The 23,751-nt window shown below is 34.8% G+C and overlaps 1 protein-coding gene across 3 annotated transcripts in view; it reads right to left on the reverse strand.

Annotated features, from left to right (window-relative positions):
* The window catches only part of sr (zinc finger domain-containg protein striped), a 63,552-nt gene extending 40,998 nt beyond the window's left edge, over positions 1-22,554 (reverse strand). The window contains exons 1-2 of one of the 3 annotated variants that reach the window (XM_074186193.1): positions 22,427-22,554; positions 4,910-5,275 (exon numbers count right to left, since the gene is read on the reverse strand). In XM_074186193.1, coding sequence (XP_074042294.1) covers positions 4,910-5,186 — 277 coding nt within the window. In that variant the 5' untranslated portion in view covers positions 5,187-5,275; positions 22,427-22,554. The other 2 variants (XM_074186189.1, XM_074186197.1) reach the window with 2 other exon arrangements.
* Positions 22,555-23,751: the final 1,197 nt, after the last annotated feature.

Raw genomic sequence — 23,751 nt, forward strand, 5'->3', positions numbered from 1 at the left:
TCGCGGTAAGATACTTGGAGGAGAATGTTTGAACTCACCAATGTAATATTGCTGGAAGTTCAATTACATATTGGATAGAAACGTAATCAACCAAGCCAGTGTGGAGATCTAGAACACTGCCAATCACATTCTCCACATAGATATTCTGTTAATCATATATCCCTGCTGAGAGATATTATTTGGACTACATAGAATATGCATTATATTGTTTCAGCTGTAAATTTGAATTTAGAGCTTGTCAAATCTAGGAAGAGACTTGAGAATTCTCTCTTTCTCGCTCTCATAGTCTTCTAACGAATGCACATTTAGTGGGCGGGACCAACGGAATTCAGAAAGCTCTTCCTACATTTGACAAGCTGTAAATAGGAACATTTTTCTCATTCACAGCATATACTCAACAGATATGTGCTATGAGGACAACTGAAACATATTAGTATATTACAGAAGAATTATCATAAAATGGCATAAAAGATGAAATAGATTCGTGATGAAGAAATATGGTACACCAAATCACCGATTAATATTTCCTAATACAACTGAAAGTTATTTTTCTATTCTTCGAATATCGTTGTTCATAACTTCCTGGTGTATAAATTATCTTTTTGTTCTTTTTCAGATTAAACTCCAATCATCGGTTCCATTTACAGCATCCTGTTATTTCTCAAATCTTACGAAGAGGAAGTAGATTACTCACAAAAAAAGATTGCGGTTTAACATAATTCTAAATCATAACGGATAAAAATTCTATGGGGCATGAAAGCGCTACTGCAAATGAAATAGTTACAAAAATCGTGTTGGAAAAATAACACTTCACGTTATCATTCTGCGAGGGATTTCGACAAAATCGTAAAGTATTTTGACAAAGTTATAGAAAAACTTAGTCATTACTTTATTTGATATCTGATAAATTCGGGCAAACCTCACAGAGTGTGACATCAAAGTTTAGTTTTTCTGTCGACAAAATTGAAATTTTATTAAATCCCTATGGAATTTCACTTGAATAATTTCCTATGATTAGGTTTTCATACTATAAGTCGATATGTAAGGCATATCAATGTGAAAAGTATAGATCTGGAAATATATTCTGAAAATTCAAGATAAGTATCTTTCAGTTCAATAAGTATAGTAGTAACTGATTTTTCACATGAATCTAATATATAAAAGAAATTCAGTTACACGACTCAGAACTCAATATACGAGTATAATAATAATTTTCAATTGTTTTATTTTACTACAACCAGAATAGCAGAATAACTTTTCAAATATTTTAGAAATTAGGTAGAAAAATCTCAAATAGAACAAATTGGCCATGTTCGGTTTGCTAGGTTATCACCAAAATAGGTTTTTCTACATCACTAGTAGAATAAGATGAGTTATATCTGATTTAATTCCATAACGCGATTTGTTGTACAAACTGAATAGCAAAAAGTGATTCTTTTCATTCCATATTCTTATAAACACAATAGTTTTTTCAAAATTTTCTTTCGTGAAATTCAATATTTATATGGATATAATTGTGTCGAAAGATCTTTTACTTCTAGTTTGTATCTGAAATCAAGTGGTTTCTTTCTGCCTTTGGAATTTTCCAACATTTTTAAAAAGTAGAAAAGTAGAAAGCCCAAGCTTTCCTTTCCCCAATCTCTTCTGAAAATATACTCTTTCAATTCGAAGATGAACGTAATATGAAAACTGTTTTAAGAAAAGTAGGTAGTAGGAAGGTTTGTTTCAGACGCACCCAATCTCACTGATGATGACTTTGACAGAAAATACCAAATTACATGAAGCTCAAATCTGAACGTTAACTACGCCATGTTATTCAATATTTAAGGTACGGTTGAAAGCTATTTTGAGGGGTTTTTACTGTAAATAAGAAAGATATTGCTTTTGGGATGACAAAGAAAATATATGAGGCAAAGGGATATTTTTCCCAGAATGTTTGGATTTTCTTCATTATGAATCAATATAAAATAATGTTACCAACAATTATCATAATTTTCAATTTCTTATCAATATTAAATTTTTACTATTCATAGTAGAATGGAGTTGATGACTGTCAGCTTATTCAAAATCCCGAATAAATATGTGATACAACAATCAGTTTTATTTGATAGGGTTGATCCGGAAAAGTATGAGATTTTCGTGAATTTATTGACTAGAATTAAAGAAAATAATGATTGGGATTTTGATGAGATGTAATTCTGATTTAGTATTTCACAACGAGTGATAAAGATCATGTATCTGTGTCGACTCATAAACAGGTCCCTATGTTGAATAATATATTAGGTGAAATTTCATAGAATGAATAGGTTCATCAGATAACATATAAATAGTTGAATATGTAACAACTTTCATTGCTTCACTTTTAACAATTTTTCGTCAAACCCAATTCCAAATTATTCGCAAGCTTTGTGTAAAATAAAAAGTTGAACTGGAACTTTGGGGACTCACTGCACCTGATCCTGTACTCTTTACTTTTTTTCAGAATTTCATCAGTGGCTGGGCTAAACTCATTAAACTGCAATATATTATCATTTTCACAATCAGATACTCCGATCTTCAACCACAAGTTTGTGTTCGTTATTTCAGGTTATCATGTTTGATCGCTGCTTAAACTACGAGTATAATTATTACGGAAATCTTTCTATCGCCAGAAAATAGAGCAGATCCGCTGTCTGTGATGAATTTTTATCAATTGGACCATCTTATTTTCAGAAACAAGATGGAGTACATTTTATGCGATTTGTATTTTCTTCAAATATTCTTTAGTTAAATTTTTCTCAAAAAAAAATCTGGATGAGACCAACTGATCTCCACGCTATTACAAATAGAGACAATGCATGACCTTCTAAAATAGTACGATAAAAAGGAATTTTAAATAGGGCAATATATGTATCGAAACTGGTAGATTAGTTTCATGAGTAGTAGTACTTAGTATCTGCTAATAAAAACGTCAGGAGTATCATTGATACCCTTTTGGAGTGTATACTAGGTTTTTGTCATAATCATCTAGAACAGATAGAGGACAAACAAAATGATATTGTTGAGAAGATAGAGAAGATAACCAGTGTGACAGGAATTTTTTGAATCATTTATCGGTTTAGGTCGTACTTTGGGGATGTGTACGAAGAAAGATTACAATATATTTACAAATTCAAAAAACGTAATCATTTCACCCCATTTCATAGAAAACTCGGGGAATGCATCAGCAAATTGAGAAAAAAAAATTCCAAATAGAGTTTTTTCATTTTCGAAAAGTTTTGGGGAAAATCATGTAAATTTGTATTCTGAATATTTTTCCACCAGTGGTCAGTTACATATAACATATCACAAATAACTAGTTATACATATTCTTTGTTCGAACTTCCAAACAATTTCAATCGTTTAATTTCAATTGTCTTTCTGAATACGCTGATGAATGGAGCTGATTTTTTCTAAGATGAAATGTTGAAAGAGAAGCTTAAGTATAAAATTTTAGCGTCTGATATTACAAATGCACGAATTTTGAAAAAATTCAAAAAAGCAGAACTTTTGGAAATTTATAGCTCTGTTTTCTGTCATCCCCTGTACTTCTGAGAAAAAAAGGAGTTCATGAAATTTTCACGATCTATGAGACATATATAAAAAATGAAAGTTTGACCTGGAAATTGAAGGTCAAGATTAGTTTTGTTATAGTGTTGGAGAAGGGTTTTCGTGTACCTATCCTATAGATTTATTCGAGCATTCTTTTTATGCAAAAAGTGACAATTCTACCCATCAAGTTGAATACCAATTCAATTCAATAGAGACAAAATGAAATTTATACAGTTTTCATGTAAATGAGATAATCATCTTCATTGAAGATTAAAATTTGAAATGGAAAAATGTTCAAAAATTCTTAGTGATCAGTTGGACTGTAAACTGAATTTCTGTAGTTGTTCGGAATTTTGTAGAGTTCCTTCAATGAAACATATTTCGTTAATTCTGTTCGATTTGTTAACCAATAATTGATTTATATTTACTATGATCTAGTCTAGGTTTGGTGTTTGGGGTCACAAAAGATTCATAAGACTGATAAGTCATCTCAAGTATAGAGTCTTGTAGGGGATTTATCTTCATAATCTGATAAGCCATGTCCAATGCTAATTACCAATCACTTACACAAAGCAAACATAATCACGCGCATGAGTCAAGAAACAACAGTGACATTCATTTTGACAAATGTAATCATTTGTCAACGGCCTTCAAACCCGAATGAAAATAGTAACACTGAAAATCTCGGCCGCAAAAGCCTTAACCAATTTATCAAGTGTAATAATTTTGAGAACAAAGTGTCACCTCCTCACGCTGGTTCTACTTTTTTCAATATATTGTCATTAATAATAAAAAACGAGAAAGTGTCATGTAAAATTTCGAAAGAATATCACGTTTCAAATTGATTTTGTACTCTAAAAGAATTTGTGATGTATTGTCTTGAGAATGTATGTTTTGTGATCAGGTGTACCTATGTTCGAATGACCAATCAGCTAATTCACTTTCATTCACATTTACATTTCAAATTATTTTACTCTACTTCTTCATATATTCATTATTCCAGGATTCGAATGAGACGTCCTAACTAAAATAGTTGTTAACTTTGAAACTAATATTTTTGGATAGGATCTGTATCTCAATTTTAGAAATATCATCCTAGTTTATTTCTGTCTTCCAAGGAGTTTTAATCGAATGGTAATGGCTATCTTGATGGCTATTTTGATTTACGTTCCATATGTTATAAGGTTATAAACGTATTTCTGTCGAATCATATTTCATGAAATTAAATTCGTGTGCTAGCCAACATTTTGGAAACTGCAAATATTCTAATAGCGAAGTGCTAAACTTGCATCTGTACATGAATCGAAATTAGATATATAATCAGACAATGTTCACTTACCAGCTGCTGACGATCCCGAAAACCACATAGCCACCAAGTCGTCCACGCTTGTGGAAGCTTGATGCGACGACGGTTGATATCCTCCATAGTAATAACTTGGAGCACCGAAAGTGTCCGAAAGCCTTCCAACAGTTTGATGCACTGGAACAGAGGGCTCCCTCCGGTTTTCATTTATAAGAAGTTGTTGCACTTGCAAGATATCTACAAACTCATCACTGGCATTAGTAACTGGAACTCTTGGAGGTCTATCTTCTCTTCGCATTGTTAGCGTTAACATTTTGGAGGTGGACTAGGCAAACGAGGAAATCGTTTGCCATACCGCACATTCACACCTTTGAAAGAATATATGGGTCGTTTGTCTTCAGCCTGTAATGAAAAATGAATATATTTGACAAAATGCAGTCAGACTGAAATATGAAACGATAACATTTGGTGCGGAATGAATTTTGAAACTTCATCCATAAACTAGAACTATAACACTTTTATCAATGATCGTCTGCAAGTTGGCATTATCAAGAGATGATCTGAACTGTTTAGATCATCTGAAACGGTTGTCAACTGTTACAGTTCTTAAGTATGGCACATTGGAGTTTACTTTATTCTATACTACTTGTTACCGGCGGCTTCCCCCCGCGTTGAATTTGGTTTGTTACATTAGGTTTGGTGACAGCCCATTTTAAACAAATAATTACATTATTTCATCAACCCAACTTCAGGTTTCCAACTTCAAAACAGACGAAATTCAATACAATCTTTGAGCCCCTATTTTTGCCCTTGGGGGTGGAAATTCCTGATTTGCTTCATTGATGCTCATTTACGTTATACAAAGAACCTATACTTTTAGGTTCAATAGCTTCGGCTGTACGTTAATATAAGAGCGGGAAACCAGCAAATCAGGAATAGCAGACCATGTTTGGACCCATCAACACAACATCGAGTGGTCCCAAGCTGAGATCTTGCACAGAGAGGAACATTGGTTTAGGAGAAAATTCAAGGAAGCCGCATACATGTTGTCCAACAACGTATTCAGCCAGGCCAGCGTAGAAATACGCAACATATGGAAACCCATCATAAAGCGAAAAATGGCCAACTCCCACCAAAACGGTCATCTCCCACGGAACCAGTGAAGCGGAAAATGGAAAGCAGGGATAAGTGAAACGACCTATAAATAGTCATCTCTCGGAGGAATCAGTCCAGTCATCACCCGAAGATGATTGTAGATACTAACAATCGAAACATCGTGAACTAACGTGACTCGGAATCTCTACGCTTTTTTATTATTTTCTTTTTTCATTCCTTTATTTTTATTTATTCAATTGTTATATTTTTACTTGTAGTTTATTTCACTATTATTTCATTTCAGGTTTATTTTGCTTAATATAATTGTTATTTTTAGCTATACATTTTTAATTATTCTTTTTTAGTTGTTTCAGGGATTTCAAATCATTTCATATAGTAGACAATAGAAGTCCGGACTAGTGAAATTCATCATGAAACATTGTCAATCACCTTCAAACAAATGCTAGTAATTTATATCTTTACTTGAAAATATAGTGACTGAAAAAAATATGGTAACTGCACTAATTGATAAATAGCTCCGAAAATCGAATTATGTTACCTATGAAGAAATTCTCAAAAATGGCGCTTCATTGCTCCGACCGCCCCTTCTTCCTCGCGCATCATCCATCGTCGTCTTACAGTAGACGCGACGTGTAACGGCTTACAGCGTTGTGTTAAGTTAATCTTATCGTGATAACTTTTAAACGATTAGTCCAAATTACTTAGTGTGAAAGACAAAGTGTATCTATATTGAATACTTAAAACGGCAAGTGTAATAAATTTTATGAGAATTTGACATAAATCACTGACATTTTGTAGTATAGTAGGTGTTATGCTCTGCATTTCTCATCGTAATCAGTTTTTCGGGACACAAAAATTATCAGGTGTTTCAGAATGAACGTTAGAGTTCAAATAACTCTTAATGAGAAGTCTACTGAATTGAGATCAGATGAAACTATGATATGACGAGTCATTCCACTGTTCCACTTCTTCTTACCCACCGATCTGGAAAAAATGTTTTTACAAACTGGCATGCAGTTAGAGCAAAATATAACAATACGCTACCTCAATGAAATTCTGCGGACCACAGTATTGGCTAATTTTGTATCAGGAAAAGGCTGGGTGAATCTAGGAATCGATGTATTTTTCAAGAAATCTGAATACGACGCCCCTATAAAATTTTGGTCGAAAGAATGTGGATCAATTATCATGTTTCGCACGATATCAGCCCTCAAATTGAAATTTTTTGAAGTTCTTCAAAACGATTTTATCCTATTCAAATTTCCATATGAAAATGAAAAGTAGACGAAGAGTCTCCAAGAACTGGCAGAGTTCATTCCTTTGGTCGAAATCGAATTTCGCCTTTTCTCAGACTAGGCGTACTTCATGAGGTTGGCTACTTCTTTATGAATGGTGATACCTTCCAATATTCAAATTCCTATATATTCATGTACGGTGTGGATATTTAATTTCCAGAAAAATTACGTTGTGATGAATAATTTCAGAAACTGCATATCTTCTCTGCCTTTGTACATCCCTCATATGTCCTAATTAAATTTTCACTCATTTCTGTAAACAGCAGATTGTAAAATAGGTTCACGATGTGGGTGTATTTCACAGAATAATTAACATAGCTCTTGTTGACTTCGGCATCATATTGCCAACACCATGTATGATTATAATTTATATCCTTCCCATTTCAAATCTCCAACAATACATAATAGAATTTGTATGACTTTGAAAGTTTTTGATATGTTAACGAAATACTGCTTCTTGAACTAGTCGGATAAAATAGTAATAGCCATATTGAATTCAATTTCATTTTAGAAATACGTTTAACCTTCATATGTTGTTTTGTGAATTATTTGTTATTTTGGTATTGTAGTATGCTTTAGTTTCAATAAAATCAACCCAGCAAAGTAACTCCGACAATTAATAAAAAAATATATTGTAATACGAGACTACAACCACTGCTCATCTTGAAAAAAAAAAAAAAAACACTCTGATTATATAAAATTGACACATCGATGTAACTAGTTGATTAAAGAGTAGTAATCAGAGATATTTTCCTCAGAAGCAACATATGAAAAAAGATGGATATAAATGAAAATATTCAAATATCTAATTTTCATTGGAACAAGAATGCTGGTATATTTGGTTTATTGGTATATGAAAAATGAAAAAATACGGGTAGTATTTTCAAATGAAACAGTCACCACCAACATTCTGATCAACTCAGCCGACCATGATCATCATTATAATGACGTCATTAAGAATGTTTGGTTTTTTTAGAGATTTGAATCCAAATTTTCGGCGTTGTATAAATCGTTCAGTAAACTGAATCACATTCAAGTCTCAGAAAAAACATGTCAAATATGATGGAAATTCTGAAAACATAATGTCAACTTTGAATTCTCACGTACAGAAAAATAGGTAATGCTTTTCATAAATAGAGAAAGATACAAAATATATTTGAGGATATTCACGTTAACAAAATGACGTTATTTTTGGTAATTTTGTATATCCAACATAACAAACTTTAAAATTCCCAATGAAATGCGTTTAATAGCAATGAAACGAGCATTTTGTAAGTTGCTCAACTAATAGTAAAATTTCAGACGTTGCCGAATCGAAAAAAACTGTCAGTCTTTCTAATCAGAACTAAGCATTTCTTTTAATAAGACCTACGTATATTGTTGTATTTCAACAAAGTAAATGAATAGTAAGTAAGGTTAATGTGGAAATATTCCAAAGAAAGAAAGGGAGCAATCATTTTCAAAATAGTAAGTCAGTACAAAGATGTGTAGATCATGCAAAGACGTAACTTTCAGACCCAAACTGAAAGAAGAAGCTCTCTCGAAACAGATACTTTCATATAAACATTGAATCACACGAAAGAAAAATACTTTCGAAACGAATACTTCATATGAAAACCGAATTATACAACAACATTTGTTATGGAATTGAATCAGATATCATTCACAGGATTCCTACACGATGTAGTAGATGAAAGAGTGAAATTTCATTTACATGGTACACTGTCATCCCTATACTGGTAGACATCCGATCTTTCGCTGTAAGACACTTGCCTTATCAGCTCTTTAGTACCAAATTGGACAAAGTTATGAGAAAAAAACACTCTTATTTGATTGAATTCCTGCCAAAGGTATATTGTTTGAATTGAAAGGAGAATATTTTTTGATCCTCACGAGGATTATTTTCACAACGTTTCGGAAAGTCTCATTCCGACCACAAAGTTCAGGATTTATGTAAGTCATAAAGATGACATCCATCAGTATATGAATTCATTAGTATTTTCAAAAAAAATCTCAATATTTTCAATTGAAAATATACTTTATCAGAACTATGAAATACAAATCATTTGAATCATATGCCTCTCTTATCACAGGCGATTTAGGGAAAATGGGAAGTGAATCGTTGTAATCATAACACGTGCCAGTGTAGGGGTGTCTGCAGTACGCTGTAAGTAGTCACTGTGATTCCAAAGTTCGTTTAGATTATAACGACAAGGAGCATAATTGTTCATAGCTAATCCTTTTGAAAAAAACTTGAACAACAATTAATTTTCCTCTAAATTTTTTCGTTGGAGGGAATGTTTTTTAAATAAATTACTAAAATACGAAAAAACTTATGAATTGATAGGGACTTTGTTCATTTTCTCCTTTCCTTACACCACGAACACGACGGTTTTTCATCTCCATCCATAGATTTCTCTCTTGTGGAGGAATCCAAGCATTGCAACACTCCCAATTGGAAGATCTTTGAGGTATGGGAGGAAAAAAATTCCAGAAAAGATCGAATGTTAGTGATGAGTGTCCACAGTGGGTGCACTTTGTCATGGATTTTGATTGGCCAACGAAATTGTCTACAATCTCCGTTAAGATCGGTTTAGATTTCCCAGTATTTCTATTAACATCCTCATGTGAACCCCTTCTGAAGGCGGCCATCGGATGCCTGCTTCCACGTAGCCCTGCTGAATACGGGAATAACAGAATCACTTGTGGTTCTGTTATTTCCTAACTGAATAGCATCCCAACGATGGCTTAATCCTAATGTGTGTGTATCCGTGCCGAGAGGGTGAATAACACTACCTATCAGCTGTCTCTACGGAACCTTTGAGATACCGATCGCCCTCTCGTCGTAGCATCGCCTTGTCACGGTAATGCGGGGCTCTGCCGTAATTGACCTTCTTTCCCTAGCTACTCATGGGACTTTTATGGACGGAGTTAACTTAAAAATTCTTTCTGACGCTGAGTCTATAGAGGAGATGGATGTCGAGCTTACGACTCCAACTGACCTCCCTGTAATTTTAGATCAGGACCTAGTCTACATAAGAGATGGGTGTCGAGTTTACGACCTCCAACTGACCTCCCTGTGAATTTATTTCAGGAGCTAGTCTACAGAGAAGATGGATGTCGAGTTTACGACTCCAACTGACCTCCCTGTAAATTTAGTTCAGGAGCAAGAGCTTCTCAACTGCCCAAATCCTGATCCAATAATTGAACCTAAAAAGAGGTTTGGTGGTGCAGCCAGGAAACGACTGAGTCATCTCCTCAAGAGCGGGGTACCTTATAAAACCGCTTTGCACCAAATTCTTGAGCGGCGCACGGAGAATCTGTCTCAAAACCAGAGGCGAAAAAGCCCTGCACGGTTGAATCTAAGGCATCGTCAGGTTGTCACGGGTATCAAGGTGGGAATCTTGCACCTTGACTATCCGACTACCTCATTAACGATGAAACAGCAGAGCATATACTTTGTGCCTGCCCCGCTGGGGACCGAATCAGGTTTTTAGAGTTCGGCAGAGCCGTACTCTAACCATCTAATCTGAAAGACCACTCACCATACAAACCAATCGGCTTCGTTAAGGGGCTGGGTTTATTTGGTCGGGTGTAAATAGGTGTGAGCTACGATAAACCCTTGCGGGTTGCGGTGGAGGGTCGAATAGACCCACTGACTTTGCACCTTACCTAACCTAACCTAAACCCCTTCTGAAAGATACCTAAGGAACTCCTGGTCCTCTTAATGGGCATAACTCATGAATTCAAATTGAATGTGTTTGTTCACTTCTCTATCAGATGAATCTTCTGACCACAATTCCTTGATAACTTCTGCGAACGCTTTGATCAAAGCACTCTCCAACCTAGAAAAACTGGTACTGACATCTTACATGTATGCGTTTTTTTTTTAATTCCAGCAACCATATTGTGTTTGATAAACACTGGATTACACTGTTCATAAAACAGGTGTTGCCAGTATTTTTCAACCCATCAACCCCAAGGGTATTGACTATTGTCATTTTTGTAATCACGGATGCAATGATTCACCCAATCATCGGACCGGCGGGATCAGAACTTCGAATTCAAACTGCTTGAAATTGAACTGGATAGATATATCGCAGACCTTTTTGAGTACAGGAGAAGATGATAATTCCAGAACTTGTTCATATACCTCTTTACCTTCTAAGATAGAGATCAATTCCTTCCCGTGAATGTGACGATGGAATAGTTCCAAAAACAGAAGCTGAATTACCATGCTGTATAGTTGAACATTTTTCAAAATCAGTCATCTCCTCAGTCAATTTCAGGGCCAAAATACACCAAAAGTTCCTACAGCCACACTCCAATAGCTACCCTGAATGTATCATTATCTAATAGCGTTCCCAAAGCAGCAACAAGTAGTGCGTTCAACAAATCACCAGATTCTTCAATATTGTGGGCTTTGAAGCGAGCTTTTCCAAAGGGAGATAATGAGGATGGAGTGATTGAGTCACAAGCAATATCTAGTAAAGATTCATCCCATGCTTCCTGAAGAGATTCGTAGGTAAATGACTTTTGATTTGAGAATACCAAATAAAATCGCCTCAGACGGTTAAATCACTAATTATAATAGTGAAGGACTGTGGAAGTATAAATTTCAACACAGGCCAAGAAATATCAGTAAAACAGTTGTTGGTAACATTATGTCACGTAGGTGATCATAAAAGTTCTCAAGGTATATTTGACTTTTCCAGCAGGGAGAGCATCTTGAGTATACGGTGGTTCAAGAATAGTTGAACAATTTTTCAACAAGAAATGTGTACTGGTGAATTAAAGAAACGAGTGGAAATCAAGTGATGGGAATCTATTTTGTTCTGCAAATTTTCACAAAAAGCTTCTATTGTTAGAGGGGCGCCAAATAGTTGCTATTTCGATATTTCTATAAGTTTTATAGCAGAAACAACTTCCATAATGTCGACATGGGATTCTGATTCGAAACATGACTTGAAAATTAATTTGCATTTATCGAAGTTAGGTTCGAGACTATTCTGTTTCAAACTTCGCCTTGCTGTACACTTATCTGAGATGCAATCAGATGTTCACCAAAATGTGTCGTATCACTGATATATAAAAAAGAATAAGTCTGACAAACTCTCTCCTGTCTGTTGTAATATCAAATTTATGTCGACCATATTGAATGCTTTTTTGAATCCTACTCAAAAAAAATTGATAACGAATTTGGATGTTGATGTATATATCGATGTGCTGCATGAGTGACCGCATCGCATCCAATATTGGAATGTTGATCTTCAATATGCACTTCAAATTATGTTAATTCAAATATTAATTTGAAATATTTTTTAATTCATCATAATGAATCAATTTCTGTTTATTATTGATTCATTTGGAAAATATACTTCAGCCCATGAATTAAATAAATACATTTATCAACTCAGATATATCGTAGGTTCAATTTCTGTATATTTTGTTATGAATGTCTAAATCAAACTCGTTAATAATCATTTTCATTCGTCTGGTAATCCCTAACTTCAATTTTAGTAACCTAAAGTTGTTTCACTTCATTCGTGATTCCAATGATTAGAAGTAATTAAGTTTAACTTCGTTAGAGAAGGTCGCAGTAGTTAACCCGTCTTTTTGTGAAATATGGGACTAACAATTATTTATTTATTTCAATATAGGTAGTGGAAGTGAAAATATTGTTTAGATGAATCGATGACAATGCTGACAAAGATAAGTATTTCATAATAATAATATCTAGGGCTAGGGTCATATGTTATTAGTACATAATATGAGTGGGCATACTTGACGACTCGCTATAAATCAGATCATCTATAAGAACAATTTGATTAGGCCAATCTCAACTTCACTACACTGTATGTTAATGGACTGACACCTATCAGAAAACAACTACTTTCTTGACGCATCAGTCAATTTTTTGAAATGTTTTCGTCAATATTCAATTTTGAATTGTGAAACTCAGGTTACTTCATTCTGACGAAGTCTCTATTCAGAGACGAAAGCTTGGCGATTTGTGAAATAGAATAAGTTTGTTTTTTGAATGTGAATTACTACTAGGTGTTCGGGAAACACAGGAAAAGCAGGAAAACGACAATCAGTTGTACCTTCATCTGTTGGAATATTTAAAATCTTCCTAAATGAGTGAAGAGTAACTACAGGAATTTATTCAGAAATAATTTGAAAAAGTATTTCAGGTAACAAAGGAGAGATTAGAAGAAGCCGTCGAAGAGGAGTTTGAGAAAGCGTGAACAGTCGACAAAAAGTTTGAAGAGGTTTTCCTGGAACTTCGTAAAGAATTACCGGACTCGAAAAGAATTACTGTGGAAAAATTCAAATTGGAAACGACACATCTCCCTTCTAGCAGTAGTTTTATTGAAACTTCAACCTTCATGGTCAATTTATCGCAGACAATTTGAGGCCGCTGGAAAATAATGAATAGGAAAATGAAGAGGAAGCAACAGCTTTCATATTGGCACTACGAGCAAAGGCTTCCGAAATCTTGCAAAATATCTCAGCGAATAAGCAGAACGATTATGAATCAGTCATATCAGCTTTGGAGATAAGGTATGGTGATAAGCACCTAACACAAGTCTATCAAGCTCAACTGAAGGTGAGAACTCAAGTTCCATCAGAGAGTCTGCAGGAGGTTGGGGCTGAAGTTGCAAGATTGGTAAGGCTCTCCTACTCAAAAGTACCTGATAACTTCACCTACTGGATTAGTGTCCACAGTTTCGTCAACGGGATTCGTAATGCAAAGCTGCGGCAGTCGCTGAGGATGTCACGTCATAAAAAATTGAATGAAGTTATCATTTATGTCGTATCATTTGAAGCTGCCAAAAATGCTTCGCGACAACAATGGAAAGTTTTAGGCCATCAATGAAAAGAAAGACAAAAGAACAGATCGACTTATGGTAGATCTAGAAGAACTCTTCAGGAAATATTTGATGAATGGAACTGCACCCAAGACAAGAAGGCTGTTAAAATGTTATAACTGCGACAGAGTAGGACATCTGAGGCGGGACTGTCGATCTCGTTCAACATTCAACAAAAGAAGAGACTGGCGTTCGGGATCACCCGAACTAGAGCGTCGGAGTTCGGAAAACTAAATTTAGTCAGTGTTAGGAGGAGGACATTGACTGCTGCAGCCCAAGCCCCCAGGTTTTTGATTTCCAAGGTAGGACCCAACAGTGAAAACTTGTTGACGGATTTCTGAATATTCATCAGTGCCTTTTCACCATCGTAACTGAAGCAACAAAGTAGGTAATGATAGCTGATATTTCCAAAAGAAGCAGTTTGAAGAAGTTACTAATAGTACCGGTTCTGGAAACAGCCACTGGAGATAGATTGACAGTCTATGGAGAAGCTGAAGTAAGACTCAGGCTTGGAAATTGCGAAATGAAAACCAAAGTATTAGTGGCCAACATCGTCGACGATTTCATTTCGGAACTAGACATCATGTCCCCCTTCGGACGTTGTGGATATGAGGAACAAACTATTGAAGGTTGGAAATCTACTCAACGTCCCCTCTCAGCCATATGACAATACCAAGGTGGTTATAATGGAAGATTCAAGAATATCTCCTGATATCGAGAAAATAACTCAAGCGGAAATTGCTGGACTTGGTGGAATGGGTACAGAATTGCTAGAGCCATCCAACGACTCTGAATCAGGAATCAGCCCAAGAGAGGGCAAGTCATAGGCACCTGCCTACCGATCGTGAAAATTTCCAGAATCGAGGAAGAAGTCCCTCTATAGCATACTCAACAAAACGTGAAGACATCTATCGGAAGAAACTATGCAGAGCCACCCGATTCGTAGGCGAAGATAATGATATCAGTGGTCGAACGGATTCAGTTTAACATCGAATCGATATTGGTGATACCAAGCCTAAAAGCTAATCACCAAGACGACTTCCCTTCGCAAAGCAAGATGAAGCTGCATTCATCATTATGAACATGTTGGAGGAAGGAGTAATCGAGGAATCAAACAGTCCCTGGTCGTCATCTGTTGTGTTGGTGACTAAAAAAGGTGGATCGACGAAATTTTGCTTAGACTACAGGAGGCTTAATGATGTCACCAGAAAAGACAGGTACCCTCTCCCCAGAATAGAAGGTAGTCCAAGAATGGCCAAAACGGAGAAAACGCAACAATATCAAACGGAATTGGATGAATGAATCGATATTCAGGAAGGAGTTGGACTGACAGCTGAGAGCAGAGAAAATTGCCTCGTTGAGTGATCAAAAATCACATCAGACGCGATTGTGATTCGCGTTTTGTTCTATGATTCGAGTATTTGTAACTAATAACATGGAGTCTAAGGACCAGAGACTGACTTCATCCCTGATCATTATGGAGATTCTAATTCCTGCATATATCAACCGTATGGGGTAATTTTCATCTTCGGGCATTCAACCCTTGAAAGAGACAAGGTTTGGTTCGAGTATGACGCTCATGTTGCTATATAGATTGAATCTCCTCCGCATCGAAAACGTCTTCCTCCGTGAATGGACAGCATTAGTCATTCATTCAAACATTTTATTTTGGTGTGGTACTACGTTTCGGATGAAATGTTGAATTGGAATGAGTTGCCCTGAGAAGCAAAGCATCATTATCAGTTGAATTAATGTATGCCAACAAAAACAATTTGTCTTCGTTTTTCCTATAAAATCTAACAAAACTTAAAGTCTCATGAAATCATTCGAAAAACATTTTTTCCAGCTGAATTCAGTGAGCTTCAGTAACCATTCCTTGGGATTAACAAATGTAGAAAATATATCGAAACGATGAATGAGCTAGAACATACAGAGAGCTACTTCAAACTTTGATATTTCGTGAATAGTTATGCACTTCAATCGAAAAAAAAACGGGATTTGAATCAATGCACTTTTGCCAACGTAACACAAGTCGAATGATTCCATCAGCATAAAAATTGTGTTTTCGGGATTCGATGAAATTGACGAAGGCCGTTTTGAGTGGTCCTGAAAGTTCTTTACCGGTGGGGAAGTTGGCAACAGGTCTGCGGAGTATAATGGGTGAGGCGGAACTTCGACACTCAATTCGTTTGATTTTCGCCCAGTGATTTGTGAATCGTGCGAACGGGCATTGTCATGGAGCAGTATGGATCCTATTCTATTGACCTGGACCGGCTGCTACTGACGCAATGTTTGGTACATTTCGTTGATTTATTCACAATAGGACTCTGCTGTGATGGTTTGACTCGATTGCAGAAAGTTATTGTAAATCACATCAGCCACTGACTAAGTTTCTTTTGGGAAATACCTGGGCAATTCATCGGTCTCCAATCAGTGTACTGGCGTGGAGGTCTAACTTTTCATCATACGTGACGATCCGATTCTGAAAAAGATCGTTTTGATTGCGTTAAAATAAAGGATAACACCGATCTTCTTGACATCTCCAATTACGTTTTGAACCATCACAAACCGCATGGGAGCTGACGCTCAGTTCTTCCGCTCAGCACCATTTGTGATGGGCCACTACACCATTTGTGTAGACTGGCCACTACGGGGCTCATCTTCAAGGCAAAAATCTCCCGAATGAAATTTCGCAAGTTGAACAGTGCGTTCATTAACATTATCATTGCCAAATACCTGGTTAATTTTTCGAGCTGTTTGGGCAGCGCTTTGCTTTAATTTGAGTTCGTAGAGAAAAATTGGCCAAACATCGTTTACGATATCATATAGCAATGAGCTAAACAGCGTAGAAAATTCTTTGTCGATCAGTAAAAGAAATATTAATTGAGATATGGACCTACAAAACCACATGACATCAAAACGGACACATTTTTTGAAACAACCTAATATGACAGTAATATCTGTCATTACGTACTGTTTTCAATGACTCATAGATTCAACTCATTCGAAACATAAAATCGTAATTTTTTGAATGACTTGAGTTTTCTTTCTTATGATATTATTCAGATTTGGTGCTGAAAAGCCGATTAGGTCAGTGTTCTATGCCAAAACTTCGAATGTCCAGCAGTGAGGATGACAGTGTTCCATGTAAGTGGAATTTTATCTCTTTCATTTACCAGGGTGGTTCCAGAATTACCTGGCCTGACTTAGAGATGACGGTGGTTGTTTGAGAAATATTACTGTATTCTCGTACTATATTATATTGCAATTTTGTTAATGATACCTTATTCAATTCCTTGATGTTTGGAATACACTGTTCACATAAAAGTAGTTGTTCTTTCGTGTAATTCAATGTTTATGTCAATGTAACTGTTCTGAGAGGCTTTTTCTTCCAGTTTGTGCCTGAAAATTATTTCTTTGCATGATCTACACATCTTTTTACATAGTTAATTTTTTGAAATTCATTGTTTCCTTCCTTTCTTTGGAAAATTCCCAAACTTCTTATAATGGAGAAGTAACAAGCTAAAATCTTTCCTTTCAAAAAATTTTATTTATCCTGAAAATATACCCCTTTTAATTCAAACTGATATATTCCTCTAAAGGTATCCATAACTCATTCAAATGCAATTCTTTTCAGTGCAAGTTGTAATGAAATATTACAAGAAAATTAGGTGAAATGAAGAAAATATGATGAGTGGTTATAAGAAGAACGCTGCACCAGAAATCATAAAAGGTCCAGGTCCATTTGAATAGAAAAGAAGAAAGTGGTGAAATTGTGCGTTATAATTAAGGTTTTAGAAGAGAGCGTATTCGTTTATGAAATGTATATGGTGGTAATGAAGCTTTTTCAAATTGCGTCTAGAACGCTTTTCAAATAATAAATGTTTTCGACAATAGAATATTATACACTTGTGATGCATTGTTTGAAACGTTTGGTGTAGTAATGAATATTACTTGATTTTTTTTTCCAACACCAAACCGTTATTTCAACACCTCGCCATGTGTTTCGATCACCAAGTGATCATCTTTAAAGGAAGATCAAACTAATCATACTTACAAAGCTATCCTTATTTATACCATAGTTACCTGTTATAGGTATCTGCGTCTTGAGAGTCTTAAATTATTGATTTTATACTTCGCGTTATCTACTTGTTTTGAATTAATTTTACAATGTGTCCTTATGTAACAGTCAAGTGAATCAAATAATTGAATTATTATAAGTTGTATAACATTAATTTCACTTATCGCCTTATCTACTAGTCTTAAATAAATTTTACATTGTGTCCTTATATAATAGTAAGGTGAATCTAATAATCGAAATATTATAAGCTATATAAAATTAATTCCACTAATTGCCTTGTCTACTATAATAGTTTAATTATTAGATTTACCTAACTATAACATAAGGACACATTGTAAAATTAATTTGAGACTAGTGGATAAGGCAATTTGTGAACTAATTTTATATAGCTTATGACATTTCAATTATTAGATTCACCTTACTATTAAATAATTAAAATTAATTTAAGACTAGTAGATAAGGCAATATGTGAAATTAATTTTATATATCTTGGAATATTTCAATTATTAGATTTACCTGACTATTACATGAGGACACTTTTTAAAATTAATTCAAGACAAGTAGATAAGACAAATTGTGAAATTATTTTAAGACACTCAAGATGGAAGTAACTAGAACAGGTAACTGTGGTATGAATAAGGATAGCTATGTAAGTATGATCAGTTTGATCTTCCTCTTCAAGATGTCGAGGTGTTACAATAACGGTTTGGTGTTGGAAAAAAACTCCAGTAATATTTATATGGTATTATATGTCAACCCAGATCATCTGAACTCTAGAAAATATGACCTTAGGATGCTTTGGAAGACATCTTTTCATCAAAAACTTAAATTCCAATGAATTTTTTCTGTACGGCTATACTGGGATTCGAACTTTATTATATGAACTGTTCTCGTGAGATTATCGGCTGAAAATATATTCATACGATATTATGATTACGAGAAAAAGTACTGAGGACTAAGTTGTGTGTTTAGGTGTTTTACAAATAGGTCCATATATTTAATTGTGATCTATTCAGGTCCAAAAAAAAGCTCCGATTGAATGTAATCAATAATGTGTTAATACCTAGAATCCTTGTAACGAAAAACAACGTTGATTTGTAATGACATTCAGATCAAGTATTGTGAGTTGGGAAGGAAATTAATTAATGAAAATTGCAAATGATGCGTAAAATAAAAAAATTGTAACACATGTTGAGATGACAACAAAAATACTGCGTCCGTTACTTCATCTCCTTCGATAATGTCAACCGCAGTCGTGGTCGAAACATCATGCTTGAAAATCTGCGATCCAAAGCCAACAAACCCGAAAAATTGTTTTGACGCAATAGGGTAAATGTTGATAATGAATAAATAAATTGAATCAGAAATACAAATGGAAAAATATTGGTACAAAAAATGATGAGAAAAAAGTAAAGCTAAGCAACTCGAAACCTCTGATATTGACCAAAAAATATTTCCCCATCAACCATTGGTTATATCGATGATGATATCAAGTAATATGTCATCTTAGAAAACATGATCACACGTTACAATGAGGGCATTGGTCGAACTTGGAAATGGCGTTGAACGTTAATTTTGAGGTGAAGACTAACGGCGTTGGGGGGGATACCGTTTCATTGATCAAAAACGAAAATTGTAAAAAAAACGTTTTGAACATTTCATCGTAGGGTGGATGTGAATTGTTCAAATATAACAATTTACCTACAGTTTTTGAATTGAAACTCGAATGAGAATATACATTTTCAACATCAATTTCAATATAAATAAACCCGTGAATAGATTAGTTAGGAATGAGAAAAGTCAACTTAATGGAGCGATTCATATTGTTCATGCTGTGATTCAATTCATGATTGCTGATTGCCATGCTAACTGCAGAATAGAATTCAGAGAGCGGTTTTTCATTCATATATTCATTCATTAATGTATCCCACTATTTATATTGACTTGATTCATTGCCATGTGATATATCCTAGTGACATCACGATCATCACGAATACGAAGAAACATCGAAATACATCCAAGTAGATACATTCATTTACCATTGACAAGTTTTCAAATCTATAATTTGAAAATGGACATCTAGTTTGGTTTCTCAAAACTTTTCTCCCGAGCGAAAGTAACTATTTTCGCTAATATCTAGGCAGAGGCACTATAACTTCACAAAGAAACCGACTTTGAGGAAAAGGTGAAACAAAACTCAATTACTTCGTGGTTATGTTCTCCTGTGCACATCACATTTTCCCGCTCACGGTCGCCAAAGGTCACAAAGTTACCGGAAAATCCTCTGAAGATTCTGCGAGAGGCACTTATCACACCACTTTCACTTGTGAACTGACGCTACGTTATTGTCGGAGATGAACTAAAAAAATGCCAACCACGTTTGTTACAGTATTCTCGCACGAACTAAACATGAATGAAATTGGACGGACATACGTGTTGGTTAGAGGATTTCTTGAGCCCACGTTGGACGCCCTCGCGATTTCTACGTCATGGCGTCGTCATGGTTAACTCTGTAGTTAGATTTGATATAGCAGGTCTCTCACAGTATCACAATAAATGGTGGGCTGAGTTTTTATTTTAGGCCTGAAAGGTGGTTTATGTCGATCAAATCAGATTGAAAAGCAGTCTTTGCTCCCACAGTGATTTCTTAGATACATTTTTTTATATGTTGTGTCTTCTGTACACGAATGGAAATAAAATATTCGACTGAAGAATGAGTGTTGGTGAATATCAGAAATAAACACGTTGCAAGATTAGTCAATAAAATATCCAGATACGCCATGAGATTGTTAACAGTAACACTTCAAATTGTTCGAAATAAGTGGATATATCGATTCATGAAACGTTACATTTCGTAGCCCTTCTTCAGAGTTTGAGACAAAAAATTATATTTCAATTTATGAGTTTTTCAATATGATGATTTTTCGAGTTGAAAAACACAAACTGTTCCTTAAGTTATTAAATACAAATTGTTGAAGTGTGACCTGCAGTTATTATTTACCAATTCTTTTTCACAAAATTGTTCTCTACCAGCATTTATTCATCGGTTTCAATGAAAACAGCGTTATCATGTTTCAGGTTTAGTCTATTTCTGTAGCGAAAACTTTCTTGGACTTAAATATTCGGTATTCATAAAACACTGCATTATGAGATTTTCACTAAACAATTTTACAAAACGCAACACTTGTTTCGCCATACAATGGCTTCCTCGGGCGTGTCAAAGTGTTTTTTGAATACGTTATGGATTTTCGTCAAGTATCGGCCAGTTCCATCATGTAAATATTCGGTATCATTGTCATGTATCAGATTCAATTCTTTTAGTGTTTTATAGACAAAAGTTTCTGTATGGATTTGACATATTCGTTTCTAAAAGATATCCGAAAGGAGCTGATGAGGAGATGGAGACTATTGTCTTGATTCGAAATCCTCGGCGATCCACCTAGAGATTGAAATATTATATTGATACTTTTTCATATCCATGGATCAAACAATTTTCACAAACATAAGAAATGGGAAATGTTTGTGGAAATTGTTCAATTTTTATCATGGATAGTGTGATTGATTTTCATAAAGTAACAGGTCAGTCCATAATAATCTTTCATATTTGATCCTGTGAATTATATTTATTCGAATTACATGACGAATATATGGTGTAGGCAGAAACTTTTGTGTAATATACATTCTTCTGAAAAGTTTTTAGTGATATTTTCCATTTTTTCCTGCTTTTCGAGTTGGATTCATTAATAAATAATTGTCAATCCAAAAACATTCCACAATAAACTAATTTCCCCATAGAATACTTCCTACTGCTAAACCCCTCAGAAGAATCCTCATCATACAGAAATATTTGTCCATGATTTTTTGATCCATCTGAGGGTAAAACTTCATCAATGGAAATCACTAAAGAATATAATGAGATCCTAATTTTTGGTACTAGACAGAACGTCAACAATTTGAACATTCTGATACTGAATGGATACTGAAAATTTTCAAATTGTGCTCACGTAAAAAGAAGTTGGGAGTTATTCAAAAAGTCAACTCAAACAAAAAATCCAAATCCGATCACTTACTATAACAAGTTATTGGATCATATTGAAACAATACTCAATAAAAACGTTCTGTCATTTCAAATAAAACGAATGTAAACAGTATCTAGTGTACGCAAGGATTACTGAATCTGTTCACTCACCCCGTAAATTACTGAAATCCCTCCACTCTTAGCCACTTTTGTGTGTGGGCAACAATTTGAACACTGATTCGTCCCACTTAGGAGGTTTGACTTTATTTTCAACCGAGTTGTTCCGAGCGTTAGATTTCCTTCCTGCTAATTAGGTGGGTAGATATAAACGCGGTTTTTGGCACTGATCGCTATTTGTTACGTCATCGATGATCAGCGTCTCCTAGAAAGGTAGTATTTTCAAGCTTTCGTGTTGGTACGTAACAGACAGGACCGTATAGTGAAAATACCAATTGTTAAATTTAAAAACAATTTCGATGAAATAATAATGTGGTAGTTATATTAAAAAGGAAAATAAATAAATGATACACAACTGGATCCAATTTGTTGACAATATTCCGGAAAAGGTTTGATATCAGTTTTGTAAAGCACTTTCAGTTGCTGAGGTTTTCTTATTATATTCAAAACTCAGCAAGTTCATTGACAGAGCAAGAGAAATTTTATGCCCTGATATCATTTCTAGTTTTTTCATATTTATTCTTGAATGTTGCCAGGATTTTTGTAACATTCAATCTTGATCACAATCACCTCAAACTAAAATTGGTTTCAACCTCTTCATTAAGGAATAAACATTCTTTTTCGCCAAAGATGAAAGTTTGCTGACATCGACAAAAAAAATTGTTGGATGTCTTGTCTTGATAATTTTTTTTATATTTATATCACTCGAGTGAAGCAGCTTGCTTACAGTTGATGGAGAGATTTCTTTTTCTTTCAATATGAATAGAGGCTAAACTAGAGGGATCTTCCTCTAATGAAGGAACTAAAAAACGAAAATCATAATGAAAACAAATGAATTATTCAAAAGGATTATACAAATATCCATATCCAATATCCAATATATATATATATATATATATATATATATATATATATATATATATATATATATATATATATATATATTCACGAGCATCTCATACACACGAATACTCATCCTAGTCAACCGAGTGTTTGAACAAATATATGAGCATGGAGGGTGAAAGAAAGGAGCCGCTGGATGTAAAAAGGAACTGCTCATCGATAGATGTGTAACGCAGGACTCGATACAGTATTAGCATAACCTCTCTATGGCCAGAATCAATTATCGTAAACAATGTGATACAACCTAGCGTGAGCTTATTTTCCATTTGTTAAGATGCCTCGCAGTAGGTAGTCGACAAAAAATTGAGAGGCCTTGAACACTATCACTCTGACGGAATCGCTTCACCATAGCATCTGGTCAGGATAGAGTCCAAACAGAAAAATAATGTTTCGGAATGATTTTCTTGGTCCCCTTC

Source organism: Leptinotarsa decemlineata, unplaced genomic scaffold (genome assembly GCF_025532065.1).
Source record: "Leptinotarsa decemlineata unplaced genomic scaffold, Ldec_3_MD MMD2_P_RNA_scaffold_2, whole genome shotgun sequence".
NCBI lineage: Eukaryota > Metazoa > Arthropoda > Insecta > Coleoptera > Chrysomelidae > Leptinotarsa > Leptinotarsa decemlineata.